General features: G+C 38.7%; 1 protein-coding gene across 5 annotated transcripts in view; it reads right to left on the bottom strand.

The window, feature by feature from the left end:
• Positions 1-3,855: 3,855 nt before the first annotated feature.
• The window catches only part of LOC120770574 (FERM, ARHGEF and pleckstrin domain-containing protein 2), a 71,092-nt gene continuing 50,250 nt past the window's right edge, over positions 3,856-24,697 (bottom strand). For 2 of the 5 annotated variants that reach the window (XM_040098165.1, XM_040098158.1), the window contains exons 11-16: positions 6,958-7,217; positions 6,403-6,874; positions 5,822-6,334; positions 5,518-5,538; positions 4,757-5,198; positions 3,856-4,686 (exon numbers count right to left, since the gene is read on the bottom strand). In XM_040098165.1, the coding sequence (XP_039954099.1) occupies positions 4,614-4,686; positions 4,757-5,198; positions 5,518-5,538; positions 5,822-6,334; positions 6,403-6,874; positions 6,958-7,217 (1,781 nt within the window). In that variant the 3' untranslated portion in view covers positions 3,856-4,613. Of the gene's footprint in view, positions 4,687-4,756; positions 5,199-5,517; positions 5,539-5,821; positions 6,335-6,402; positions 6,875-6,957; positions 7,218-8,534; positions 24,292-24,697 lie in introns of those variants that run through there. The other 3 variants (XM_040098173.1, XM_040098183.1, XM_040098192.1) reach the window with 3 other exon arrangements.

Genomic DNA, 24,697 nt, shown 5'->3' with positions numbered 1-24,697 from the left:
TGACGTGGGAGCGTAGCCGAGATATTTCGTCTTGCTCTCGTTCACTGCCCGGACCATTTGCTTGCTTCCTTATCCAGTCTGGAGAAAGCAGAACTTACGGCACCGGTATTGAGGCCAAGGATATTAATATCATCGGCATACACCAGCATCTGTACATTATTATAAAAGATTGTACCTGCTCGATTAAGTTCAGCAGCTCGAAATATTTACTCCAGCAGCAGGTTGAAGAAGTCGCACGATAGGGAGTCGACTTTTACACAGTCGTATTAGTTTCGCGGGGATACCAAATTCAGACATCGCGGCATAAAAGCAGGTCCTTTTCGTGCTGTCAAAAGCAGTTTTGAAATCGACGAAGAGGTGGTGTGCATCGATTCTCTTCTCTCAGGTCTTTTCTAAGATTTGGCGCATGGTGATAATAAGGTCCAATCATTTTGTTGACGGTGGGCTTTAATCTTTCACACAATGTGCTCAATAGAACCTTATATGCGATGTTGGGGCATTTTATCCAGTTGGCGCAGATTGTGTGGTCTCCTTTTTTGTATATTGGGCAGAGCACACTTAAATTCCAATCGTGCATGCTTTCTTCCGCCCATATTTTACAAAGAAGCTGAAACAATGTCTTTACCAGTTCTTCGCTAATAGAACTTCTTCACGATCGTCGAAAAAAAAGTCTACTCCATCGTCATCGATTGGGGGATCGGTTTCGCCTTCTTCTGGCGTTATACTTTCTCAGCCATTCAACAGGGTGAAGAAGTGTTACCACTATAACTGTAGTAGGCCCTGGGCATCAGTCACTAGATCACCTCTGGGGGTTCTACAAGAGTATGCTCCGGTCTTGAAACCTCACGCATTTCCGCCCCTCTCTTTTTGTCTGCAAATGCGTCTCGCTTCCCTCTTCAACTCACGGTATCTAACCCATCTCGCACGTGTTGTGGTCGATCGTAACGTTGCGAGGTAAGCAGTCTGTTTTCTCTCCTCTGCGACACGGCACTCCTCGTCGTAGCAGCTGTTCTTTGCATTTTCCGAAAACCAATGATTTCTGTAGCAGCTGTACGTAAAGAGTTTGAAATGCCGTCCCACAGTTTCCTTATACCGAGTTGTGGACTAGTACTCTCAGAGAGCAGGAGTGCAAGCCGAGTAGAAAATCGTTCGGCTGTCTGTTGTGATTGCAGCTTCTCGACGTCGAACTTTCCTCGTATTTGTTGACGTGCGCTTTTTGCTGCACAGAGGCGGATTCGTATCTTGGCTGCAACAAGATAGTGGTCCGAGTCGATGTTAGGACCTCGGAGCGTACGCACGTCTAAAACACTGGAGACGTGTCTTCCGTCTATCACAACATGATCGATCTGGTTGGTGGGTTTTTGATCCGGAAACAGTCAGTTAGCTTGAAGAATTTTCCTATGCTGGAATCTAATAATACAAATAACCATATTTCGGGCCTCGGCGAAGTCGATCAGCCTCAACCCTTTCGGGATTTTTCATCGTGAAGGCTGAATTTAACGACCATAGTGCCAAAGATACCTTCTTTGCAGACCCTGGCGTTAAAGTCGCCAAGCACGATTTTGACATCATGGCAGGGGCAGCTCTCATGGGTGCGCTCCAAGCGAAGGCATCTTTGGTCACATCGTCCTTCTCTTCCGTCGAAACGTGGGCGCAATTCAACGATATGTAGAAGAACTTCGCTTTAATGTGGATTGTGGTTAGACGTTCATCCACCGGAGTGAATGACAGTAAACTTGCGCTCCTTTATATGACCACTGTAGTAAATGCCACAAGGACCTACTCGCCCTAGTCCTTCTCCCGTCCATCGCATATTCTGGATGGCGGTGATGTCAGTCTTTATTTTCACGAGGACATCAGCCAGCTGGGCAGCGGCACCTTCCCAATTAAGGGACCGAGTGTTCCTTTGCCATGGTCGTCATCAAAAGGGGGGTATCTCATCCCAGGCTGTTTATACTTTTTCATTGAAAGCGTTTTTTACGTGGCGGGTTCCAAACCCAGCGCACAACCCTGTGGAGGGAATGTTCCTCTTTCTCACTTTAGCTCGCCTTCAAACGGATGGTCTTAAGTTACCCAGAGGTTACTTGGTCAAAGACCGGAAGTCGTGAGCTGCTTGAGCCATAAGTAAAAGAATCGTTTCTGACCCCTCCCAAGTGAATGGCGATCAGAGAACTTTCCTCACTTGTGTGAATGCACGTGGTATAATATTCTTCGCTGATTACTGAGCCAGTTATAGTCCATTGCACTGCGTATTTGGTTGCAGTTCTTTTCTACAATGTATTAAGGGTATTTAATTGGATAAGGATTAATGCTGCATTGGTTAAAATCGCTTCGAAAGTTAGTCATTATTTGTCGTAAAAAGTAAATGACAAAAAATGTGGGATATCCCTAATAATTAGAGATATACCATCGTAAACCATTTCTGTAGACCTTTTCAATGGGTGCAATACGTAACGTAAGCGGAAAAAATTCAATTATTTACGACATCACATTAGAAAACTCAAGAATAACAGTATTTCCCCACTATTTAATGGATGTTATTATAGTACAAATAAACCTTACTCTTCAATCACCCTATCTATTAAAAAAAAACCGCATTAAAATCTGTTGCGTAGTTTTACAGATTTAAGCATACATAGGGATATAGAGACAGAGAAAACGACTTTTTTGATATTTCCACTGTTCGGTGGAATCAACGATTCAAAGGTGCCGCCTATAATAAGTTGGCGGTCGCGAAAATCTTCTAAACAAGTGAAATGCTACCAGGAAGAGACTAGTAATCATCGATATTTTCAACAGGCTGTTGATAAGGATTGGAGTGCATTTTATGAGTGCTTCGTTCTGTTTTGATTTTTTCATGCTCAATGAATAGTCGGCAAAATATTTGAGAGAATTCGTGGCGTTCGTAATTTACCTTTGATGGGCGTATGGTTATCGTTTTTTGTTTAATTGAACGGTTGGTGGTTTTCAAACAATTTCAAAGCTTCTTCTTCTTCTTAATTGGCGTTGACACCGCTTACGCGATTATAGCCGAGTTAACAACAGCGCGCCAGTCGTTTCTTCTTTTCGCTACGTGGCGCCAATTGAATATTCCAAGCGAAGCCAGGTCAAAGCTGGTGGCAACCAATTCTGACATAGAAAACCACACTTACGGTCCTAATTACGAATGCTTATAATGCTGCACTCCTTCACGCCGCATACGACCGCGATTATTGGCAATCAACAAAATTCTTAAATCTCTAGCCAGCAACGATGACAACATACTAGGCATTCGGCCGGCCGAAAATTAACAAAGAAGCATCGATATGGTCGTGTGAATGTAGTAAAACGCAACTTCTTCGTAGTTTAAGGAACATAAGCACTCCTCTTCAAGCAGTTTCTGCTTGGAAGCAGGAAACAGCTCTGTAGTGTTCTGCTTGAAGCCGACGCGCCTCTCAGAAGCATAAAGATGCCATTATTTGATTACTTCGACGACATTGGATAGGCGCAACTAATTTTAGTCAAGCACTGATCGACATTCACAGTGGACCCATTAACAACTTCATCGACTCCCTCCCAGTGATTGGCGTACTTGAGGTTAAACCACCACACATAGCAGACAAAGGGCTCGAGTTGCCCAAAGAATCTAGAGTGACCCTTGCGCAACTTCGTTCAAGATATTGTAGCATGTTAAACTCCTACAATTCCCACCTAAACCAAAAATATTGTATATCCTACGCGCTACAACAACAACATTACCCCTTTTGTGGGTTGTAGTTACCGTGCTGAGTTTCCATGTGCCAATCTGGTGATGCAATTATGATGAAGAACGTAAATCATTTATACATTATAGTATTCTTGATAAAAAAACGCAACTTTTTTCATTTATTTGGTACATGATCTAGATTGTTTTATTAGTTAAAATTTAAACGGTTACATTGTCGCAAGTAATGTACACATTATGTAGGCGGATTAATAATAAAGTATCAAAATCGAAAGTGTCGCGATTGAAACTAAGCAATGTTAGCAGTGGAAATAGCTGTTTAACTTTTGTCTTCCGAGATTAACTTAGTAAAGTACAGCTTAAGGTTCGTATAAGAATTGCTAAAATTTTAGTACATAAAATAATACTAGCCGACGATCAAAATATTGAAACACTTTTGCTCGTCAAGAATGGAATTGGTCACGCAAATACGATTTTCTTCTTCTTTATATTTACAAAGTATAAATGCAAAAATTTAAATTTAGTCGTATTACTATAAAGACTTACGACATTCAGACCTACATCAAATCTATAATTGTAAATTACAAATGTGTACATATATAATAGTATATAAATACATCGTGTATATAATGTAGAAAAATATGTTCATTTTAAGGATATTCCAAATATTAATAAATGTCGTTCAGTTTGTAAAATGTTATTATGTTTGTATTTACGCGTAAAAACAGAGACAATACTTAAAGGCACTTTTTTAAAGCGTAGATGTAGCAATTGGTTATCATTTAATGCTTCATATTTCACTGGTGAGTATGTGACATCAACCACTTTTTCGGACATAAATATTTTTTGTATTCTCATAATCCTATGGATTACTAACGCTGAATACTATTGCTGATGGTTGTACTCAACTTCAGTGAGCTGGGTTCGAATTGATATTCTTGAAGTCTTGCGTTTGCGTAGTGCTTCGTAGGACTTCCAGCCATCTGTAAATGTGGGAATATATTTGAATAATTGATTTAAAAAGCATAATAATAGTTGTAAGGGACAAAATACCGATTGTAGGTGTGTATACTTTCAGCGCGGAAAAAGTAAACATGATTTTTAAAGGACAATTTGAAAACGAATTCCTTCTGCACCGCATCCTGATGACCTGGTGGCCCCACAGAATAACCCAATAGAGGTAAGCTCGCTAAAGCGAACTCATCCTGATAACTTTTGTAGAAGTACAAGCAGAAGGAGGTGAAGACCACCCATAATTTTTGCCAACCGGAACTGTTTTTGAATTTACGTAACAAATAGCCGGACAGTTGGTTTTCGGCGGATATGAGGTGATCGCCCAAGCCGACGGTTGCGCCACGATGCCAGCAAACGTGTAGAGCCGTGTTGCTGCGCGAGGGTGGCGTTTTGTTTTGTAAACTTAGTTGTTGCTGCTGCAGCTGTTGAGCGGTCAGTCCGTTCGTCAAACCGCACAGATCGAGACCCTCTTCCGACGAGCCTGTCGTACAAAAAACAAAATATATTTATTTCAATTAAGATTGGAGTAACAATAATTGGATGTCTTTTCAAAGGGAAAAGTATGGCAACTTTTCTAGAAAAAAAAAAACAAAAAAAATTTATTGTTTTCGTTAATTACACCTCAGTTTTTTCTGTCAAACATAGCTGTGGTCTGACATATTTCCTAGTATTTACCAGCGAAAATTCTGGGGATTGCTAGTTCTGTCGTCTCTTACTTCTATCAAAAAGTGTTGGTACTAGCTTTTGGAGACTTTTTATATGTATTTGTATATACTATATATTTAGTTTTACAGACTTACATGGAATTACATCGTCCTTTTCTTGGCAGCCCACAAGAATATGTTTATTAATATATGTAAAGGAGTGTGCTAGTTTTCCGATGATTTAAGAAGTTACACATAATTCTAAAGACGACTGTTAATTCTTTACCGTTAAAACAAAACCTGAGCTAAAAACCAAAAACACAAAAATCACCTACATAATTCAAACCCTCAATTGGGTTTCAACCATTTTTAAAATATAAGCTTAATTTCGCGTTTATTGAAGTGTTACTTCTTAATTCATATTAATGTTAATATTATCACAAATCTACTGATTACTCACTGCAATTTTTCAGCGAAGTTAAGGTTAATTGTGTCGGTGGCTTATTTTTGATGTCTGCTGCCGCCTTGGAAAGCTCTGCCAGCCAGAGGGTCTTTTCGGCAGTAGTGCCAGCACTCACTGTTATTGCACATTGCCCACCAAATATGGAGAATGTATTGTGTTCGGCATTTTCTGTAAGCAGAGAGCGCACGGGGACGTGTCCGAAAATGCGGAATGACTGATCGATCGGCGATTTTGTGCCGTAAAGTAGAATGTCGGAAAATAAGAAGAAAATACGCTGCTGTAATCCTCGTTTCGAATGCTTGAGTAGACAACCTTGTCTAATCAATCTCCGTTGGTTCTGTACCAACTTATCGAAGCCAGTTATGTCTCGCTGCAATTCACAGAGTTGCACGAAATTTTCCGACTCAGGCAATTGTTCACGAATCTGTTTGGTGGTTCTCAACAGAATGTGATATACCGCCTGGCAATCAGCATAGTCGATGTGCTCTTCAGTGAAGAAATCACATAATCCTGGAGAGTAGCATACAAATCATGATTAGTTATTATTTAAAGCATAAAGGAATCGGTTATTTACTCACGTTCCAAGATGAGTTGATAGTGTAGTATGCGATTCAGTGGTTTTAGTAGCAGTTCACCAAGTGGCAGATAGCACAATTTCTGCTGTTCGAAGCCTTTGTAGATCTGTTGGAATCGCTCGTCTGTTTCGAACATCTCGTTCATACAGTGCAAGATTTCAATGTGCGACTGTACATATTCATCGTAAACAGGCAACACAGCGATATTTTTCATCATCACATCGCCGATGCGATGGGTATCGTGCGTTCCACGTCCCTCCCAAAGCACCATGCGATGCTCGATGTCGCGTAGAAATGTGTTGTGATGCTGTGCCATGGAGTCGAGAAAATCGAATAGAGGTTGCAAGTTCTCCACATCTTGTGCGGAGAGTTCTTGGCGGAATGATCGATTTAATATTTCCAAGTCCTTTTTATATGTTCTCTCCGTCATGAGCAATTCCTTTGCCAAAAAGTATGATTTCTCTGTGGGCCATTTCTAATGAAATAAAATGTATTTTCGTATTTAAATGCTTTGAACACAATAATTGAAAATTATATAAAAGCGAAACAACATCTTACTCTCTTCTTTGAGTCACTTTCGACATCTAATGAGCTGCCATTGTGCTGTCCGTTATTGTTGTTCGACATGGCTACGCCCGTCGGCAGTTCGTGTCGCTTAGCATGCTGTATCTCGGCTTGTATTACATCATATGTTCCGGCTTCGGAACGGGATAATGACGATGACTTGTCTGAGCCTAGCGTTAGATCATACCGATTTTGTGGTGTGCCCACTTCTCCGCGCCGATCCAGTGACATATTACCATTGATACCGTGGTAATCTGTGAACATTTTTGTTGTTTTTATTAATATTTTAAGTTATTTTTATTATTGACTTCTAACACTTATTCTCTAACACATAGATACGTCTATTGAGGCTTAACAAGTAAGTTTTAATTTAGTTTCGAAATAGAAACCTATTTATTTAATTAACTGGATAAGAAGCAAAATCTGTCATGAAACAAATAGATTTACAGCAAATTGCTGAACAAATATGTAATACAAGATGCCATATTTATTTATTTTTTAATTCTAAGCTAAAGCTATAGCTAAATCTAAGCTTCCAGCAAAATTACAATTTATGATGAAACCATTGGTTTCGATCCATTCACCAAGGAAGATATTCCGGAAACCCAAGCTAGGGAAGACGAAATTTCGTATGCGCATTCATAGCGTTTTCATATAAGTGTCATCTATATAACTATTTTATTTATTCTATCGATCTACCAAAACAGCCATTACTTTTAAAATTAGATTTTTTTTTTCAAATTTTTATCAAGTCCAGTCGAAACCTTATTTAGAGATGCTTTATTTTTACTTTTGTAAACAAATTATTAACAATTGTATTTTTTCCATGTTTCTGTCTACACCAGACCCCCTATTCATTCTTGAAACGCAATTCAAAAGATATAACGGAACGAAACTGTCGTCATCTCTGTTTCCAACATTCTTGAGCAAGATTAATATGCTTCGCAACACGTACTAACTTAAATTATAATACAAAATGCTGGAAAATCAATTCAAAACAACTGCATAATGTCATGTTTACACCATAGTATGTTTTTCGTGGAATTATTAAAAGTTTAAAGCAATTTGAATGGTTTGCTGTGGCGTTAAAATCCCGCTGAAATCTTATCGGAGTTTTCGAGACTTTCTTAGGATTTTGACTAACTTAAATACCCTACCGTTATAGAGAAGAATTAAAACAAAAATCGATTATTGAATTTCTTTATTTATTTTATGTAATCTTTAATGGAATTGTTATTAAGTTTGTAACATTTTTTGTTTTGAATTTGAAAGTGTTATGAGTTTCATTTAATAATTCATGACATTAGCTATATTATGTGTGTATGTTTGTGGTACATGTAATTTTGTTTTGCCCAGTCGATTATTGGAAATATGTTCTGCAAAGATGGAGAATTCCCAAGTTCTGTTTAGTCAAAATATAACCACAATGAATATTCGCAGCCAAGTCCGCAATAAGAAGTTTTAAGCAAAAATTTGACAAATTTAAAATTTCAATTATCAATCGACTGAATTAAAGCCTTGTCTTTATGTGTAGTGTGTGAGTGTGCTTTGTTTTACTTAATACGCTTAAATGCATAACTGACTTTCTATTTCATCATCATTGCCATCCTTAAGTACTTGTGCCTTCACTTAACCTAATTTCTTTAAATTCTGCATATATTTTTGGGATTTCTCATTTCTGTTTTAATATATTCCAGAATTTAGCACATGTATGTGGCATCACTTTAAAACTACGAACAACAAAACACTCCTACATGGAATACTTATGCGGTAGATATTGACAACAGATCATAAAATTTGGCACATTCAAATGAATTCAACGATTTTGATTAGAAATTTTGATATCCGTCCATCAGTTTAAAACTATCATATTAAATTTACAAACATACAGATGGGTATAACCATTAAATATTAAGTAAAAACGGTTTCATATAACATTTATGCATATAACATACCTATATCTACGCAGAATGGAAGTAAGAATTAGAAATTTCCACAAGTGGTTCCCATTCAACAAACATATACTTCCAAAAAACAGAAACTGAAACTTCCATAAACTTAGCACTTTAAAAATTTAAAAGATAAATTCCAAAGCTTCGACCACAATTTTTTGTTTTTAGCTAACTTAGTGGTATGTTCTTTTATTTTAAGGCATATAATATTACAAAATATACTCTCAAATAACTCATCTGTAAACAAATCATATTTCATGGTCATCACTTTTAAAAGATACACCATAAGGTGTATAAAGATTCTTGTAAGGAGATAAACCAGTAAAGGGCTTTTAAATCATTGGAAACTTATTTTTTGACTTAACACATTAGGTTTCGGTTAGCAGTGAAAAAATCTCTATCCAATTTGCTGTAGCGTCGAAGTTTTTGAATCATTCAACTTCAACGTAAACCTCTAAACACGTTTTTATCGAAACCCTTTGCAAACGGGGTACACGGAGACTATTATGTGGGTCCATTTTAAAATTTAGCTTTATTTATTATCTAGGAAACTACGTAAGATTTTTTTCTGTTTCATTCATTTAATTTTTTGCGGTAAAAAAATGGACATTTGTGTTTCCAACCGCCATTTCGCGTAAAAATTATGTAAAGTCTAAATCATACCTCGATACTTCACCAGCAAGTTTTATTTAGATTAAAATTCTGTGTTCTATATTCTTGTTTCATGGTTTGAGCCATTTTGTTTAAAAATATCATAATATTTTTTTGTAAAATCAAAAACAAGTTTAGTAAGGTTTGGAGGACAAAAATTAGTTTTTTTTGTGTTACTGCCAGAATGAATTCTAAACTTTTCCAATCTCTAAAGCGAAAAATGTAGAACATAAATGAGTTAAATTTCCAAAAGGTCCTGCCTAAGAGATAATATATTTTTAAACTACTGTTTTAGCGATTAAAAGTATTAAAAATCAAAACACAAATTTTAATCATATTTTCTGTTGTACCCTTTTTATATAAGCTTCAGTGTTGACATTAGTGGTGAGCCAATTGCCAATTTGAAAATTTCACAAAGTCAGCCGGATTTTTTTCCTGCCAACTTCTGAATAAGTGAGATACACAAATTACTCTCTGAAAAAGACGCAAAAATGGGCCCTAGAATTTAGAAAAAACTGTGAAAAAATGTCTTTGACTGCAAAATGTATTTCTGTTGATACTTTATTAGCAGCCCACTTAGAATTCTGTAGAAAACACAGTAAAGCGCGGTAAACAACGAACAAGGTAGAACAGACACATGAAGTATAAATGATTATATCCACTTTCTAATTAGCTTTTCGACTATTAAATAATCAATATTGCTTGTAGAGGTTTGAAATGTTGCCGTTGGGCAATGGTTCACCGAAGACAACAAAATATAGTTTTTGTGCCTCAGGCAGAGTTAAATAATATAGCAAAAAGTTTTCAATTTATGGCACCAGTTGCGGCTATTTTCAATGCACTAATCAACCTAGGTATGTTGAATTTAAATTTTATGGAAACAACCAACAACAACGACGACACCAGAGTAGTGGCTCTAGTTGTTTATTATATCACATACAAGGTAAGATCTAATAAACTTTTATTTTCTTATATACTATATATTCTAAACTTAAAGAAACGAACATATAAAATAATCGAACGTTTAAAAGTAGGTTGCAGTAGTTCTTAATATCTTATTTGCTTTCAATGTTTCTAATTTACTAGGAAGCACTTTATTATGTATTTGATTAAGGTATGTAAAAGCACATTTCAATAAATTCATTTTCTATTAAAAACAAATCAGACAAAAAACTTGGCACTCCACTAATAACTTGTAATTAGTGTAATATTATTAATTTGGCACCAGACATATGCATTTATATGTACATAAAGACACATATATACATATATGTATACTTGTAAAGTGAGTATTTTTTCATACTTTGATTGACCAACATCCCAAACTTTTGATGATTTCCAGAAAAATCCCAAAACTTTTGTCGCTTCTATGTGTGTGTGCGCGTAATACCGATTAGAAGATAAGTACAAATTGTGTGCTTTCCTTTTTATTCTTGGATGAAAAGCTGTGGGATTTCGTGGCAGTTTCTTATATTTCTTATTTATTTATCACTCTCCGTTTTTATTAATAATTCAATTTTAACTGAAAGTTTTTGGTAAGTATTTTTGTCAGCACAACTTTTATTAGCTGAAAGACTGACGAGATCCAAAGTTTATGACAAATAAAACTTGGTTTACAATAATATAAAGGGTGTGAAAAATAAAAAAAAAAACTTCTTCTGAACATTCTAATAGGAATTTGCGTATCAAACTGACCTCATTGTATAATGTAATAATAACGCGCGTCTTTCGAACCAATTTACCTCTTAAATTGCTATAACTTCGGTGACGGTCAGATATGAAGAATTTTTTTAAATGTGTCTCTTTGGCAGAAGAAGTAAGCGGTACCAGTGCTAAATTTGAAAAATGTATTTGTTCATCTTCTAACATTTAAATAAAAATCTGTTATGTACTGAACAGCTGATCAGCGATGGTGACGCAGTTTTTCGACCTCATATTAAAATATAACAATTTTCTAAGGCATGCGGATGCATGTGACCCTCTAAAATTCAAATGCATAAAATGTAGGCACGTGCGAAATATTTTACGAATTTTCCGAATGATTATTACTGTTAAGCTCGAGTAAATATTGCTTCCGATAATTTTTTGATTTATGATACAATGGTATAAACTTTCACGAAGAAGGTTTAGCTGATTCAACCATTTACCAATTAGAATGTTTAAAATTTATTAGAAATAATTGAATAAAATAAAAACATAAAAAATTGTTGGCAATCACGACAGCAGTGTTCACGTTCTGCGCGAATTTTGGCAACACTTGCAATAGCATAACGTTCTTCTGTAACTGGCGCAATTTGTGCAAAAAATCGGCAGCACTAAATTTTTGTCTGCACATCAGCAGAGGACCAGCAAATATGCAACACACTTGCTGTACTGCTGTAATTACTGCGTAGCTCGGACGCACCGTAATTGCCAAAACGAGTCCAATCGACCGCAAACCATTGCCAATAGAAATAATTCAGCATTGAGATAATCAAGTTGCAGATTTTTGTCAAACAACATATGAAATCTGATTTATAATAGAACATTTCGTATCCCAAACTCGTCTTCATAATCTGGTAGCGTCATACTATGTTAAAGATAGTAGCAATGTATGTGATCTCAAATAAATTACCATCGTTTCATTATTTTTCAATACTTGACCTCTTAATCGATAATACATATACATATGTATGTATATTAGCAATGTTCTTTTAAGGTTCTGTTTGTGTGTGTGTGTAGTGTGTGCAGTTAAGTTGCTTTATATATTTAGCTATTTTAAATGTCTTCAAGTTTGCTTCTTTGATTCAGAATTATTCGATGAGTAAACAGTGCATTAAAATGTAACATTTTTAATACGATTATATTATATTTGTTGCTTTTAGCAAGCTTTAGATAATCTCAACCTTTAACTTACAACAGATGTTCATGATTTTTGTATGCTTTTGTTTTTGTTTTCGTTTTAAACTATTTTTTTACTTTTCATCTTACAGACTACTAGCGTTTTCGCAAAACTTCTACATTATGTACGATTATGTTGTTGTAGTTAAAAAAGTTTGGCCATTTTAAAATCAGGCAAATAAGGAATTTAATTAAAATTTTATTTTTCGCTCGTTAGTTAGTTAAAATTATTTCGTGTTAATATTTATAAACTTTATGGGGATTTGTCGAAAGCAAAATGGCTGCAGCAGTTCACACCATAAATCAGTCTCAATTGAATATAAGATGATTTGGAGAGTATTAGTCAATTTTTTATAAACAAGTTCAAGATCGACTTTTGTTTGTGTAACAACTTTGCTAAACTTCAAACGCGCTAACGCTTATTTAAGGATGCGTTGCCCTTTACATTTGCTACTACCAATAAGTTTTGATTACAATGCCTTCTACATATGTATACATACATATATTTATTTCAACTACGTAAGAGCACGTTTACACTAGTGCCATGTTGTTTCATATACCATCAGTTTAGAGCTCAACTCAAACTCAAAACTTCATTGTGTGGATATATTCCATTAGTGGTCGCTTAAATTATCCGAATCGTCAAACTTTGGCGGCGGGTCAACGCGTATATCCAAACCACATGCATAGCGTTCATACTCAATTGGTTCATTCTCATAGTCTGAAAGAAAGTCTGGGTACGGTAACTCGATATCGCCGCCGTATTGCGTATATGTGCCGTCAGTGATGCGTCTTATCGTACCAGTTGCCTGTGCAAACCCACTGCTTTCCTCGCTTGAATTCGCAAAGTCATCTGAGAGGCCATCTTTGCTCTCAACTTCACTGTCCTCAGGAGTGAGGAATGGTCGAATGTGGGTTTGCTCTGGCTTAAGCGTTGTTTCCAGCTTTTCTACAGTAGCTTCACTTGTAACTGATTCCTCACGCTTTAGCTGACGTTTTTTGGTACGCGCTGGTTTCACCGGTTGGCCATTTGGCGGTGGCATTGGATGATTGGCTGGGGCGGGTTTCGTCGCCCCATTCTGGCTTGTCAGTGGTTGCATTAATTGTGTGTGATACATTGGATTGGTTATGTGACTCAAACGGTCGTATCGTGGAAAGCCCATTTCATCTACATTATCCGTCATGTCCAAACTTTCAAACTTGCTGGACGTTGCGTAAGCAGCGCCAGAATATTGAGGGTAATCATCGTACTCGTCGGTTTCTTGCTCGTGTTCTAATTCTTCGTCAAATTCTAAATACTGATCTTCTGGTCGGTATGAGGGATCGGAACTACCAGAGTCGATTTCTGGTAAATAACCTTCTGAGCATTCGGAGCTCTCTTGTTCTATTAAAGCACGCTCCGTCGAACGCATTCTTTTGGTCGGTACTTGTCGTTTTCGACGGTATCCTTTGTTACGCAGTTTTGGATCTTGTGTTCGTATGTCCATAGAACTATCAGTGTCATTGCCGCTTGGTGGACTCTTAATCATGGTATTCCGTGTAATTGAACTTTTTCGTGGTGGTTTTTGTACCAATTGATTTGGGGGCGATTCTGAGCTCAAGCTGCTTGAATAATATGGTGAGCATTTAACTAGCTTTTCTGCCCGCTGCGGTAACATAGGAGACGACGTTTCTGTACTTGTGGTATTTTCACTGTAATTGGTGACTGTTGTGGTAGCTGACGATACACCGTTACCCTCTCCGCCAATCGACGACTCCTCGTCAATACGCGGTGGCATTGATTCTTGGGAAGATTGCTGCGACTTCGACAACATGTGCTCATGAAAAGAGTTTGATTGTCGAAGTTTGTTGGTTTTGTATTCTCGTATTTGTGATTTAGACATGGTTTTATCATCATAGCTATGATGCTTCGCGAGTGGCTTATCAGGAAGTTGACCTACTGAATGAGTTCGTGGTAAATCGTTTGGTGACGTAATGGGTGGTATATTTGGTATAGGTGGCGGAGGAGCCTTCTTGGAAGAACTTACTTGCGACGATGTCGATGCCTCAGATATGGAAGCTGAAGCGGAAGTTTCCTCGGCTTTACTAACTGCTTTCATATGCTTTAACAAGGCTTGCATTAATGGCCGTGTTACTTGTGGCTTTGGTTTTGTGGGGGGCTGCGGTGCTCTTGGTTTTATCGGTGACGGTGAAGCTTTTGACTTTTGAATTGTAGTGTTTATTTGTTGAGCTTGCGCTGTGGCTCCATGCAACGGAACGAATTCCTGACTTTGATAACGCTCTGTTAGCTTCTCACTAGGAGAATATAATCGCTCTACGAAAGGAGCTTCACTTTCTGAAGATATATCCTGACTTTGGTACAGCTTTGACATCATTTCCAGTGAACGTCGTTTTCGCGCAGCACTTGTATGCTCTGTAGCAACTTCTTTCTCTTCCAATTTTATTAAACGAGATAATGAATTCTGTCGTCCGTGGTCACCTAATTTCGGAGTGGAACCTTTTTGTCCCGTTTCATCTAAAGTAGTGCGACCATTATTGCCATTACTTGCACTCCTACGGTGTACTTGCGGAATAGCAGTACGCAACTCTTCACTGGGAGACTTTTTAGAAATTCCTCGCGGCTGTTTCAGTGGTACATAGTCTATGTAGCTGCCTCTTCTTCCGCTTCTTGGATCCTGAGGGTTTTCTCCAGGTTGAGGCCCCACCAAAGTGCGGCTGCTTGACGTAGACCACTCAGTCATTGTTTGAGCCATCTCTGTAAGGGTCAGTGTAGTGTCGTCGCTTTTTGTCGCCGAAGTGGCTTCAGACATTTTTTCTGTTTCAGAGTTTGATAGTATATCATAGCGCATACCATCAGATGAACCATTATCACCAGAAAGTCCTTTCGAAAAACTTCCACTTTGTTCATTCAAGCTTTCGGCCGATTTGTTTATTGAGCTCATACTAGATTTTGTATGATTTGACTTCTCACTTTTCGCACATGATTGGGTTGACACTGCCGAGAGACTATCTGACCCAGAGAGATTCGCGTATTGGCGGACTGTGTTGGTGCCCGTTGACCACTCAGAAATGCTCAATCCAATCGATGTGTCTTCCGAATGAGAGCTATGTGTACATTTCTTCTGTTGTAAACCCATACGCACCGTGCCGTCTAAATCAGTTCCAATTGAACTTGTTTCCTCTTCGGAATGACTAGAATGGCTACACCGTTTACAAGAACCTGTACTGAGACGTGATTCATAATTACGTCGTACGGTGGTCTGGTCTTCCATAAATGTTCCAGATGTTGATAAAATATCATCAATAGAGGTATCAGAGTTATTTGAACCTCGAGACAACTTTCGCAAATATTCGGTTGCACGATTTTCGTCTGTTGGTAATTGAATTTTTACAGTACCGGGCATAAACACATCATCACTTGATAAAACCTCATCTTCGGAAATTGGACTTCGGATGGTTGGTGAGCGTGTTGGTTGGGATATGATTACCGAATCGGGACTAGAATCTTTTCTAATAGGAGAGATTTGTGTTGATTTTTGGGAGGATGAACAAGTTACATTAAATGAAGACGAGAGGCAAGACGCCGCACTCAAGGTTGAACTTAGACATGTTGGAGTGTCATGTTGAGTATCCTCATTACCGAAATCTTTATCTTCAAATGCTGCCGACATTAAATAAGCCGTATCCTCATAAGGTAAAACTTTCGCCACATCAGGAGGAGTAATTGGGAAGTCTTCATTGGAGAGCCTATCATCGGCTTGTGATTGCATGTCATCATCTGTCTTATCGGTTGCTGTGAAAGACTCTACCATTACTTGATCAGCACTTTGTGCCTCCGTGGCATAATATGTTTCAATATCTTCAATTATTAATGGAGGTTCCATAGCACTTGGTGGTGGGGAAGGCCAGTCTTGCGAATCTTGCGATTGAAATGATTTACTGGCTTTCCAACAAAATGTTTTCGGCACAGGTTTATCCAGATCTGGCATTTGATAGATAGATTCTACTGGTTTTACTGGTACATGATCGAAGGGTATTTCGGGAAGTGGCCAATCTTCTGAATCTTGACTTCCTGCATTTGAAAGACACATAAGGGTGTGTCTGTCTACATCATCGCCTTGTTGCTCTTCGACTTGAGTGACAGAAAAGCGTCCGGTCACAACAATCGGAGATTTCGGTTCGTTAAAGCTGCCAATACTAGAGAGCCTATCGCCAGTTGCAGAGTCACAAGGAATTTCTGGCATCTCGGCCGATGTACGTCGATCAGCATCTGATATATAAGCCAAATTGGTATTGCTTCGAGAATCTGAGCTTAAACTTGGTTGGTGATCTGTAGAACCAACAGATTCATCTCGCATACTTACAGAATGAGTAGATGCCTTACTAACATCGTCTTCCATACTAGATTTTTCTGAAGCTGTACTACGTTCAGATATCCGAGATAATGTTCTTCCCAATGTAAAACCGGTAGTATAACCAATTATATCCGTTGGGTTTACTCCGATTCCACTTAAAGAGCTTGTCATTGAAGGATACCCAAATGTAGTTGGGAAATCATTTAATTCATCTTGAAAACTGGTGTCACTTTCCTTTTGGTCATCTGGTGATACCTCTTTTAAATCGCTGTCAGAAGAATCACGTAAAGGATTGTTGGCATCGTATCGCTCATAACCATCCGTTTCAACGTGATGCCAAGGGTCATCTGTACTAGAGCTGCCAGAGCTTTCTATAGGAAACGGCTTCCATGTTGATTGTTGCTCTTTCTGTACTAATTCTCCTCTACGATGTGCCGCGCCCATTGATCCAGAACTACTTTCGGTTTCAAAGGATCCACGAGATTCTACACTTAAAGATCCTTTCGAGTCAAAACTTGACTTTGATTCCTGTGAACTACTTCCCGATTTTCCAGTCTTATCACCACCATCCGTTTTGACTACCGCCAGTTTTTTGCCGACGTTAGTACGTGCAGGTTTTTCGATTTTGGGTGGTTTTTTCGAGGCACCAGAACTAGATTCACTATCTTCATTTCGTTGAAGAAGTTTTGTTAGTTTTTCATCAATTGGATCCAAAAAGCTTTCAGTGCTTATGCCCAAATCTATTGGACTTTGTTTCTCTAAAGTTGGGGTTGTTGGTTTCTTTACTATAATTTTTGGCTCGTTGGTTGGGGTGGTTTCATTTGAACCACCGGTAGGACTTGTTTTAGTCGGAATATGTGTTTCTCCTACTTCGCCCTCATTACCTACTTCTAATTTTAACATTCTTTGTTTAAGTTCTAGACATTTCTTTTCTTCAATATCTCCAAAATCTTGGGAAATTCCCAAAGGTCTTGCGATGGAACAGCTTACACTGGACTCTTCGTCCATAGAACTTTTCTCCTTCCCACCACTTACAGATAGACTCCAATCATGATGATGTTCACCACGATGAGGACTAACATCTTTTTCCCCACTTGTCCACGAATCAGAACTTTTAGATTTGTCGCTTTGCTTCTCTAAGCTATGTTTCTTCTTAGTTTCGGATGTTTCAGCTTGTTTTTCAAAAGTTTCTAAAACAGATTTCTCGATCAATGGACTCGTATTTGGTGGAGTTACTAAAATATTTAAATCGGATGTTGGTGTAGCACAATTGGAATATTCCAGCGGAATAGCATCCTCCAAGGTTGCTTGTGTCTCCAGTATATTACGATCTGGCTCCAATGTACGAGGTTCATTATCAGAAGTATCCGAACCAACGAATTCATCACACTCAACAGTAATCCACGAGCCTGTCTCATCGCTACGACTACGATCCAAGCTTAATCGGTTAGTATCTTGACGAGACACTTTTAAATGACGACATTCTCCCGAGTTATCATCTTCTTCAATAGACGGTTCTTCGCATTCAATTGTTGGTACGCGATGTGGATAAACTTCTGGTGGAACTGGAGATTTGCTTGCTGGCGAATGACTATCATCCGCTGACACAAATGAATCCAAGCTCTCTGCCGTGGATGGTTTACGGCTATATGTACCTTCACTTTCTTTTGTATCTTCGGATGGCAAAGATCTCTTTAGTATTTCTAATGATCGCCTTTCCGAAATAACTGCTTGCATATCTATATCCTCGTGAACATTGTACTGATGTGCAAACATGCGCCGATCACCTATAGCACTTCGTGTGGTAGATTTTTCATCAACTTTCTTTGGTTCTGCAGTTGGTGCCGGTTTTTTATCATCAAGGCTTTTTGCCTTTATATCAGTTCCCAAATAATGATGTTCAGAAGGTTTTTCCAAACTACTAGACTTACTATCAATTTTTTTATGCACAACACTTCCTTCAATTTTTTGTTTAATCTCTTGGCTTTTGGCAATTTTCTTAGGTGACTTAATTACCATGTCATCCGGTACGTCTGATTTTTCAGATTCTTCGAAAGATTTATTACGATCTTCGAAGCTGCGATTGGCTTTGTCTAACTTGTCTGGGCTACGTCCTTCATCGAAGCTGCGACTAAATTTTACTAACGACGTGTCCAACTTTCGTGGAGATTTCGCTATTAAAACGTGATCTTCAGCCTTGCTCTTAAACTCTGTTTCTATTATAATTTTATCTCCATCCGTCTTAACTGAGATTTTATCTTCAGGGGCTGGGAATGGTGGCAGTGAATCTTTAACAGGGCTAAGCATAGTTATGGTCTGTTTCATGGCAGACTCATATAATTTTTGTTGTCGTTCTTTTCGTTTAGCAATATCTGCTTCTGTTTCCTCTTGAGACTTGCTTTTATCCTTGCTCAGGCGACGAGCTTCAATGGAACGAGGACGTTCTTTTGGACTTGATTTTTTTCCTTTTCCATCTTTTACCTTACTATCGTCTACACTGGTACGTCGAGATTCTGGACGACTTCGCGATGTTCCCGCTTTTAATTTTGTACTCTCTGGAGACTTTGGTCCAATTTTAAATTTACCTTTACCAGTACTTTCGATACTACTAGCTCGCGAAACACCCGGAGAAGTTTTTCGAGAACTATTGGCTGAGCTATAGGGCGACCAGTCAGTGAAACGGTACTTAGGTATATCCAATATTAAGTGATCTCCACTTCTAAGTCTCATCTTCGACTTTTTCTTTGCTTTTATTTTAACACCTTGCAATGCAATTTTCTCAATAAACTTTAACTGATTTAACAACTGTATCTCTTCCTCATCAATGGATACTGTATTCAGTAAAGAATCTTTTCCTGCAGTATGATAACTCGTTTGTGTCGGTATAGAGCCCGCGCAAGAGTGTATGCTGTCAGCAGTATCATCATCTTGCTGAACACCACTTCCTCGTTCCAGTGACTTTTCTTCCAATATTTCAGCTTCCTCCTCAAATCCAACTGTATCATCTTTAGACGAAAATGCGTTCATAGGTGGAAGTCGGTGTAGTGATATGACTGGAGTATCTAGGCTCTTGGTACGCCTCTCGGTTGTTGGTGACTCTTGCGTAGCTTTTTGTCGCTGAAGTGATACCGAACCTTCGGACAAATTTAGACGGGCATGTGCGAAAAGAATCGGTGCATGACCTTTAGATCGCATAACTATTGAAGAATCTATGATTTCTTCAATAAATTTAGCTTTTGATTTTGGCATTTCAGTACGTGGTGATGATTTCTTCTTAAGAGTATAATCAATATCTGATTCCGTTATTTTTTCCTCTTGACAAGTTTCGTAAATATCATCGTTACTGCGGAAAAATTCGGCGTGTTCTAATATTGGCGACGGAATATTTTCGTTGCGTTGATAATCGTTAGTGCACTCGTCCATACGTCTGGTTGGAATGTGCAGTGGCTCGTCTTCCGAGGACGGAATGGAAATCGATCTCTCAGAAATTCGTCTTAATTCTGTGGTATTGGCATATTGTGGATCAAGTTTTTGTGTATGGTAACGACTTTCCAGTTCAGCAAGCCGACGGCATTGTGGCGGTGATCCCTCAATTTCAGTTGAGCTCATAGTCTGTCCACGACCCCATGCAGCGGATATCAAACGGCTCTGTTCAATGCGCAATATTGGTTCTATTTCTTTACGTGACTGAGGAGGTGAAAACTCAAGTCTAGCGGGTATGGCTTCAGCCGAACCAAAAACATCGTCTGAATCCAAACTTTCATCGTCGGAGGAGAATGATGTTATGCGAGTTTTGGCTTTCTTGGGCTTATTGGATATTTTTGTTTTTGGTATTATACGGGGCTTTACCACTTTCCTAGTATTGGCTTGTAGTTCTTTCCGCAGATTCTGTATAAGTTCTATTTGTTTTTGCTCAAGTTTATTCTTTTGTTGCTGTATACTTTCGGTTCGAGATGAAGTTGCGGAATCACTTTCTATTTGACTGAGTTTTTTATTTAGTTTCTCCAACAAAGATGGATCCATTTGTTTAGTAATATCCCGCTTAGGTGAAGATAATTCGATAGTCGGTATGGACTTATTAACTTCCAAAGTTATGGGATCTACTTTAGAGAGATCAATGTTTTGGGTAAATAGAAACTCTTTAGTTTCTGCTGGCAGCAAGCTGTCCAATATGTCCGGTAGAAAGTCAGCGACCTGACTAGTCGAAGTCACAGCTTTTGTAGCTTCCGTCTTTGGTGATTTTGGAGATTTTGGCGATTTTGGGGACTTTGGTGATTTCGGCGATTTTGGTTTTGTATGTTTCTTTTCACCAAGTGAAGGAGCTGTGCCATTCATAATATGGCGCTTATGTAAAACGTATGGAATGTCATCTTTCAAGACTTTTGGAAAACGTCTGTCATACTCTCTGAAGAAACTCTTTGGCAATTCAAAACCGGTTTTTGGAATATCCGGCAAAACTGGGGGCACATCGAAACACTTTGGAATCTCAAAATTACCATGTGCCTTGCAAAGCGGTGGAGCACTCGGTATTTGCTTGTAAATATAATCTTCATCACTAGAATCGGCTGGAGTTAAGTCTATGGACTTCTGATGCATCAACACATGACGACGAGAGTTGCTACCAAGACGAGCGCGATTCGCTAATGAATTGGGATCACTTTTAGTGCGTTCCACTGTAGCATGTGAATAGTTAAGAGGAGCCATAATCGGATTGTACTCTTCAAAATGGGTTTTAGCCATCAACTCCTCTTTACGAGTTACTTTTTGCTTAGCAGCACGCGCTTGTTGTTTTTCGAATTCTGACACTAGTTCTGGTGTTAGGGGGTACTCTGGGCTCTGTTTGGTCTTTTCTTCTTTGCCTTGTACTTCCCACTGTTTGGTATAATTCTGAATGCATTCAATGCGATCCTGATCGAAGCTGAAAATATTCTCACTGTCTGAACGTCGCCGGAACGCAGAAATTTTCGACGACTGGGAGTCAACTTTTTTAATTGGTGCAGTCTGATCAATAGAGTCGTTGGTCTGAATTTCTTTTTCTTTGCATTTCTTACCTGATGCTGGTGTCGAAGCTGCATCTGGTGATTTGCTTCCAAATGATTTAGTATTCCTCTCAATTTCTACATTTTGGAGACTGATCGAATGTACTTTGGATGTTTTGTGTGACTTATTGCTCGGAAACGTTGAATATGTGTCACGGCTGTCGTAAAACGAGCTGTTTGCAGTCGAGCTGTGTGTGTCAGACAATAAACAATCATGGCTTTTTACTTTTGGCCGTCCGCAGAGACTATCAGTTTCGACACCTTCCACGGCATCGTAGTAATCACTCTTTGATTCTTGACTAGATTGCTGATATTTTTCATATTGATCCTTTTTATTTAAATGCTTTAGCTTTTTTCCCGTGGTGGTTGGCATCTCATAGTTGCGACCGAAACAGTCTCCTATCAATGATTCTTTTGAGTCTTGACTAGATGCCACTGACGTCTTACTCTTGGTTGTCTCACGCGACTTTTTGCTGTCGGTGTGATACAAACTGTCCCGCGATTTTTTGCTGGAGTCTGAACTACGCGACATTTTCGTCTCAAAAACTTCACTCCGACTCTCTTGACTAGAAGTGCGAGAAAGAGCCTCTTTGACCTTTTTATAAAAGCTACCATCTGACTTCACGCATAACTTCTCACGTGGCAAGTAGCGCGGATCTTCAGAGTCCCAAATTTCATTCATGATATCAACAGCGGACTTACATTTGACATCCATAGCAGAACGATATTTATGTTGTTCCGAAATTGACTCATCATCACTCGGTATGTAGTTACCTGAATCAAGCGAGCATGATCGCATATGATCATCTGATCGGCGATGACCACTGAAAAAGTCAATGTCATATTTTTCAAGGAGCTCATAACTATCCTGTGAAATATCGTCTTGGGAACCACCATAGTCAACTTGATGTCCGTAAGCACGCTTGTGCTGGTGATCTTGAGTATTATATGTACTGCCTGGATAACTAGAGGAATATACTTTTGAGTTGGGCAATGGGGAAAAGTCTTGAGTGGCATCAATTGAATGGTTTTTGGTAATATACAATGAATGTCTCGAATCATCGTAACGGGTAACGGGAGAGTCAATACGATTAAACGAGAGGAACTCCTTGTCGAAAGCAGTCATTGGCTTGGACTTTTCGCTTTCATAAAACGAAGAAAAATCATATAGATCTTTGCAAGAACTACTCTTCAACCAGGACTCCTTCTCAACTTGGTCGTAAATGTTCTCCCCATCATATGCCTCCTTATTATACTGGCTTGTAGAGTACAAGTTGCCGGAAGATATTTCAAATTCGAGTTTTTCCGACGAAGTTTTAAAACGATTCAATGGTGAACCGGCGGTGCTGCGCTCCTCAGCAGAGCTGACCGGCTTACTATCGTTGAATATTAAATAACTGTTAGTAATATTTGTGTTGGGACGCAAATTGCCAATCGAGTGAGCATGATGAGTGATGTAGTGACTGTCATAGGAATCCACAGAGTCTACACCGGATAGTTCGGAGTTGCGAGGCAGTGAGTGCGTATGTCGTCGTGTCGTTACACCTCCTATGCCCGACACAGAGCTCTGTGAGTCCATTGACGGTGTAAGATAGTTTTCGGAATGAGTTAGTTTAGCACGCTCTGCGGTCGCATAGCGTTTAGTACCGAACCCAGTTCCGAAATATGACGAAGACGAGTCAGACGGATGGTTTAAGTCATTGTGATATTGATAATTAAGACTCGAAAACCCGCGTTCAGGTTCGAAATGACCGTTTTGCTCTTGCATATCCGTCATGCCCATTTGTTTAGCTCGTGTATACTGTAATATGGATTCATCAATAAACTCATCACTAAAGTGTTTCTCACGTGATTTGGATTTAGTTTTGCGATTAACGGTCGCATAAATGTCGTTACGATCATTCAGATTTAAATTTTCGGAATTGGATATTTTATTTTCGGGTTTGGGGGTAATACTCGTAAAGTCAGGATATTTATAATGCCCAATATCGTTTATGTCGGTGTATATAATGTTATCTGTTTCAGTTTCAGTTGAGTTATTATTATTAAGCAAACACTGTTTAGACATCGAATAATTGGTACTGCTATAATGGACTGGGGTGACAGTTTGCGATTGGGACTCCTGTGACCGAAGCTGCTGATGAAGGGCAGGGCCCGGTGCCGCTGATACCATACTCTCCCGATTGGTTGTAGATGCTGTCAAGTCCGAATCCGCTTCCTCCTCGACTAATTCCTCCTCCTCCTCCTCCAAATCCTCCTCCTGTTCCAACTCCATAGAGCTGCTGAGATCCACCGACAGACCCACTGTGTTGGTTGTGATAGTGTTGATGGTGTTGCTGTTGCTGGTGTTGGTGTGCATGAGCTGCGGCGACACAGGGACATACGCTTGAGATGCCACTGAGACTCGACGAGGGGTGCTGCTGCTGTATAAGTGGGACAAGTGGCTCAGACCTATACCAACACGCCGCATTCCGCAGAGTACAACGAAATTTTGAAGAAATATACAGTTAGGCAATGCAATTCCAAGATATATTTTCAAAGATATCAATACAAACCATAAATATGTAACCGAAAATCACGAAATTAATATCCATGCACAAACACTTCTTTTCTAGTAAATGTATTTGAAATCAGGGTATCAACACAGGTATATAGAATAAAATATAAAGAAGAAACAATTGCTGACTTCTGATAAAATACCAAAACTATATTGTATAACTGTTTTGGGCATGATTAAATTGCAGACTGAAGAAAACTTTCTTTTTCTTTTTTGTCGAATCTTTCCAATTGCACATTGCACTTCAGTTCGAGATTATTGGATCCAATAAAAATTTGAGCACATAATTTGTGGTATGAA

This window comes from Bactrocera tryoni, chromosome 1, assembly GCF_016617805.1.
Source record: "Bactrocera tryoni isolate S06 chromosome 1, CSIRO_BtryS06_freeze2, whole genome shotgun sequence".
Lineage (NCBI taxonomy): Eukaryota > Metazoa > Arthropoda > Insecta > Diptera > Tephritidae > Bactrocera > Bactrocera tryoni.
This window is presented reverse-complemented; position numbering and strand designations above follow the sequence as displayed.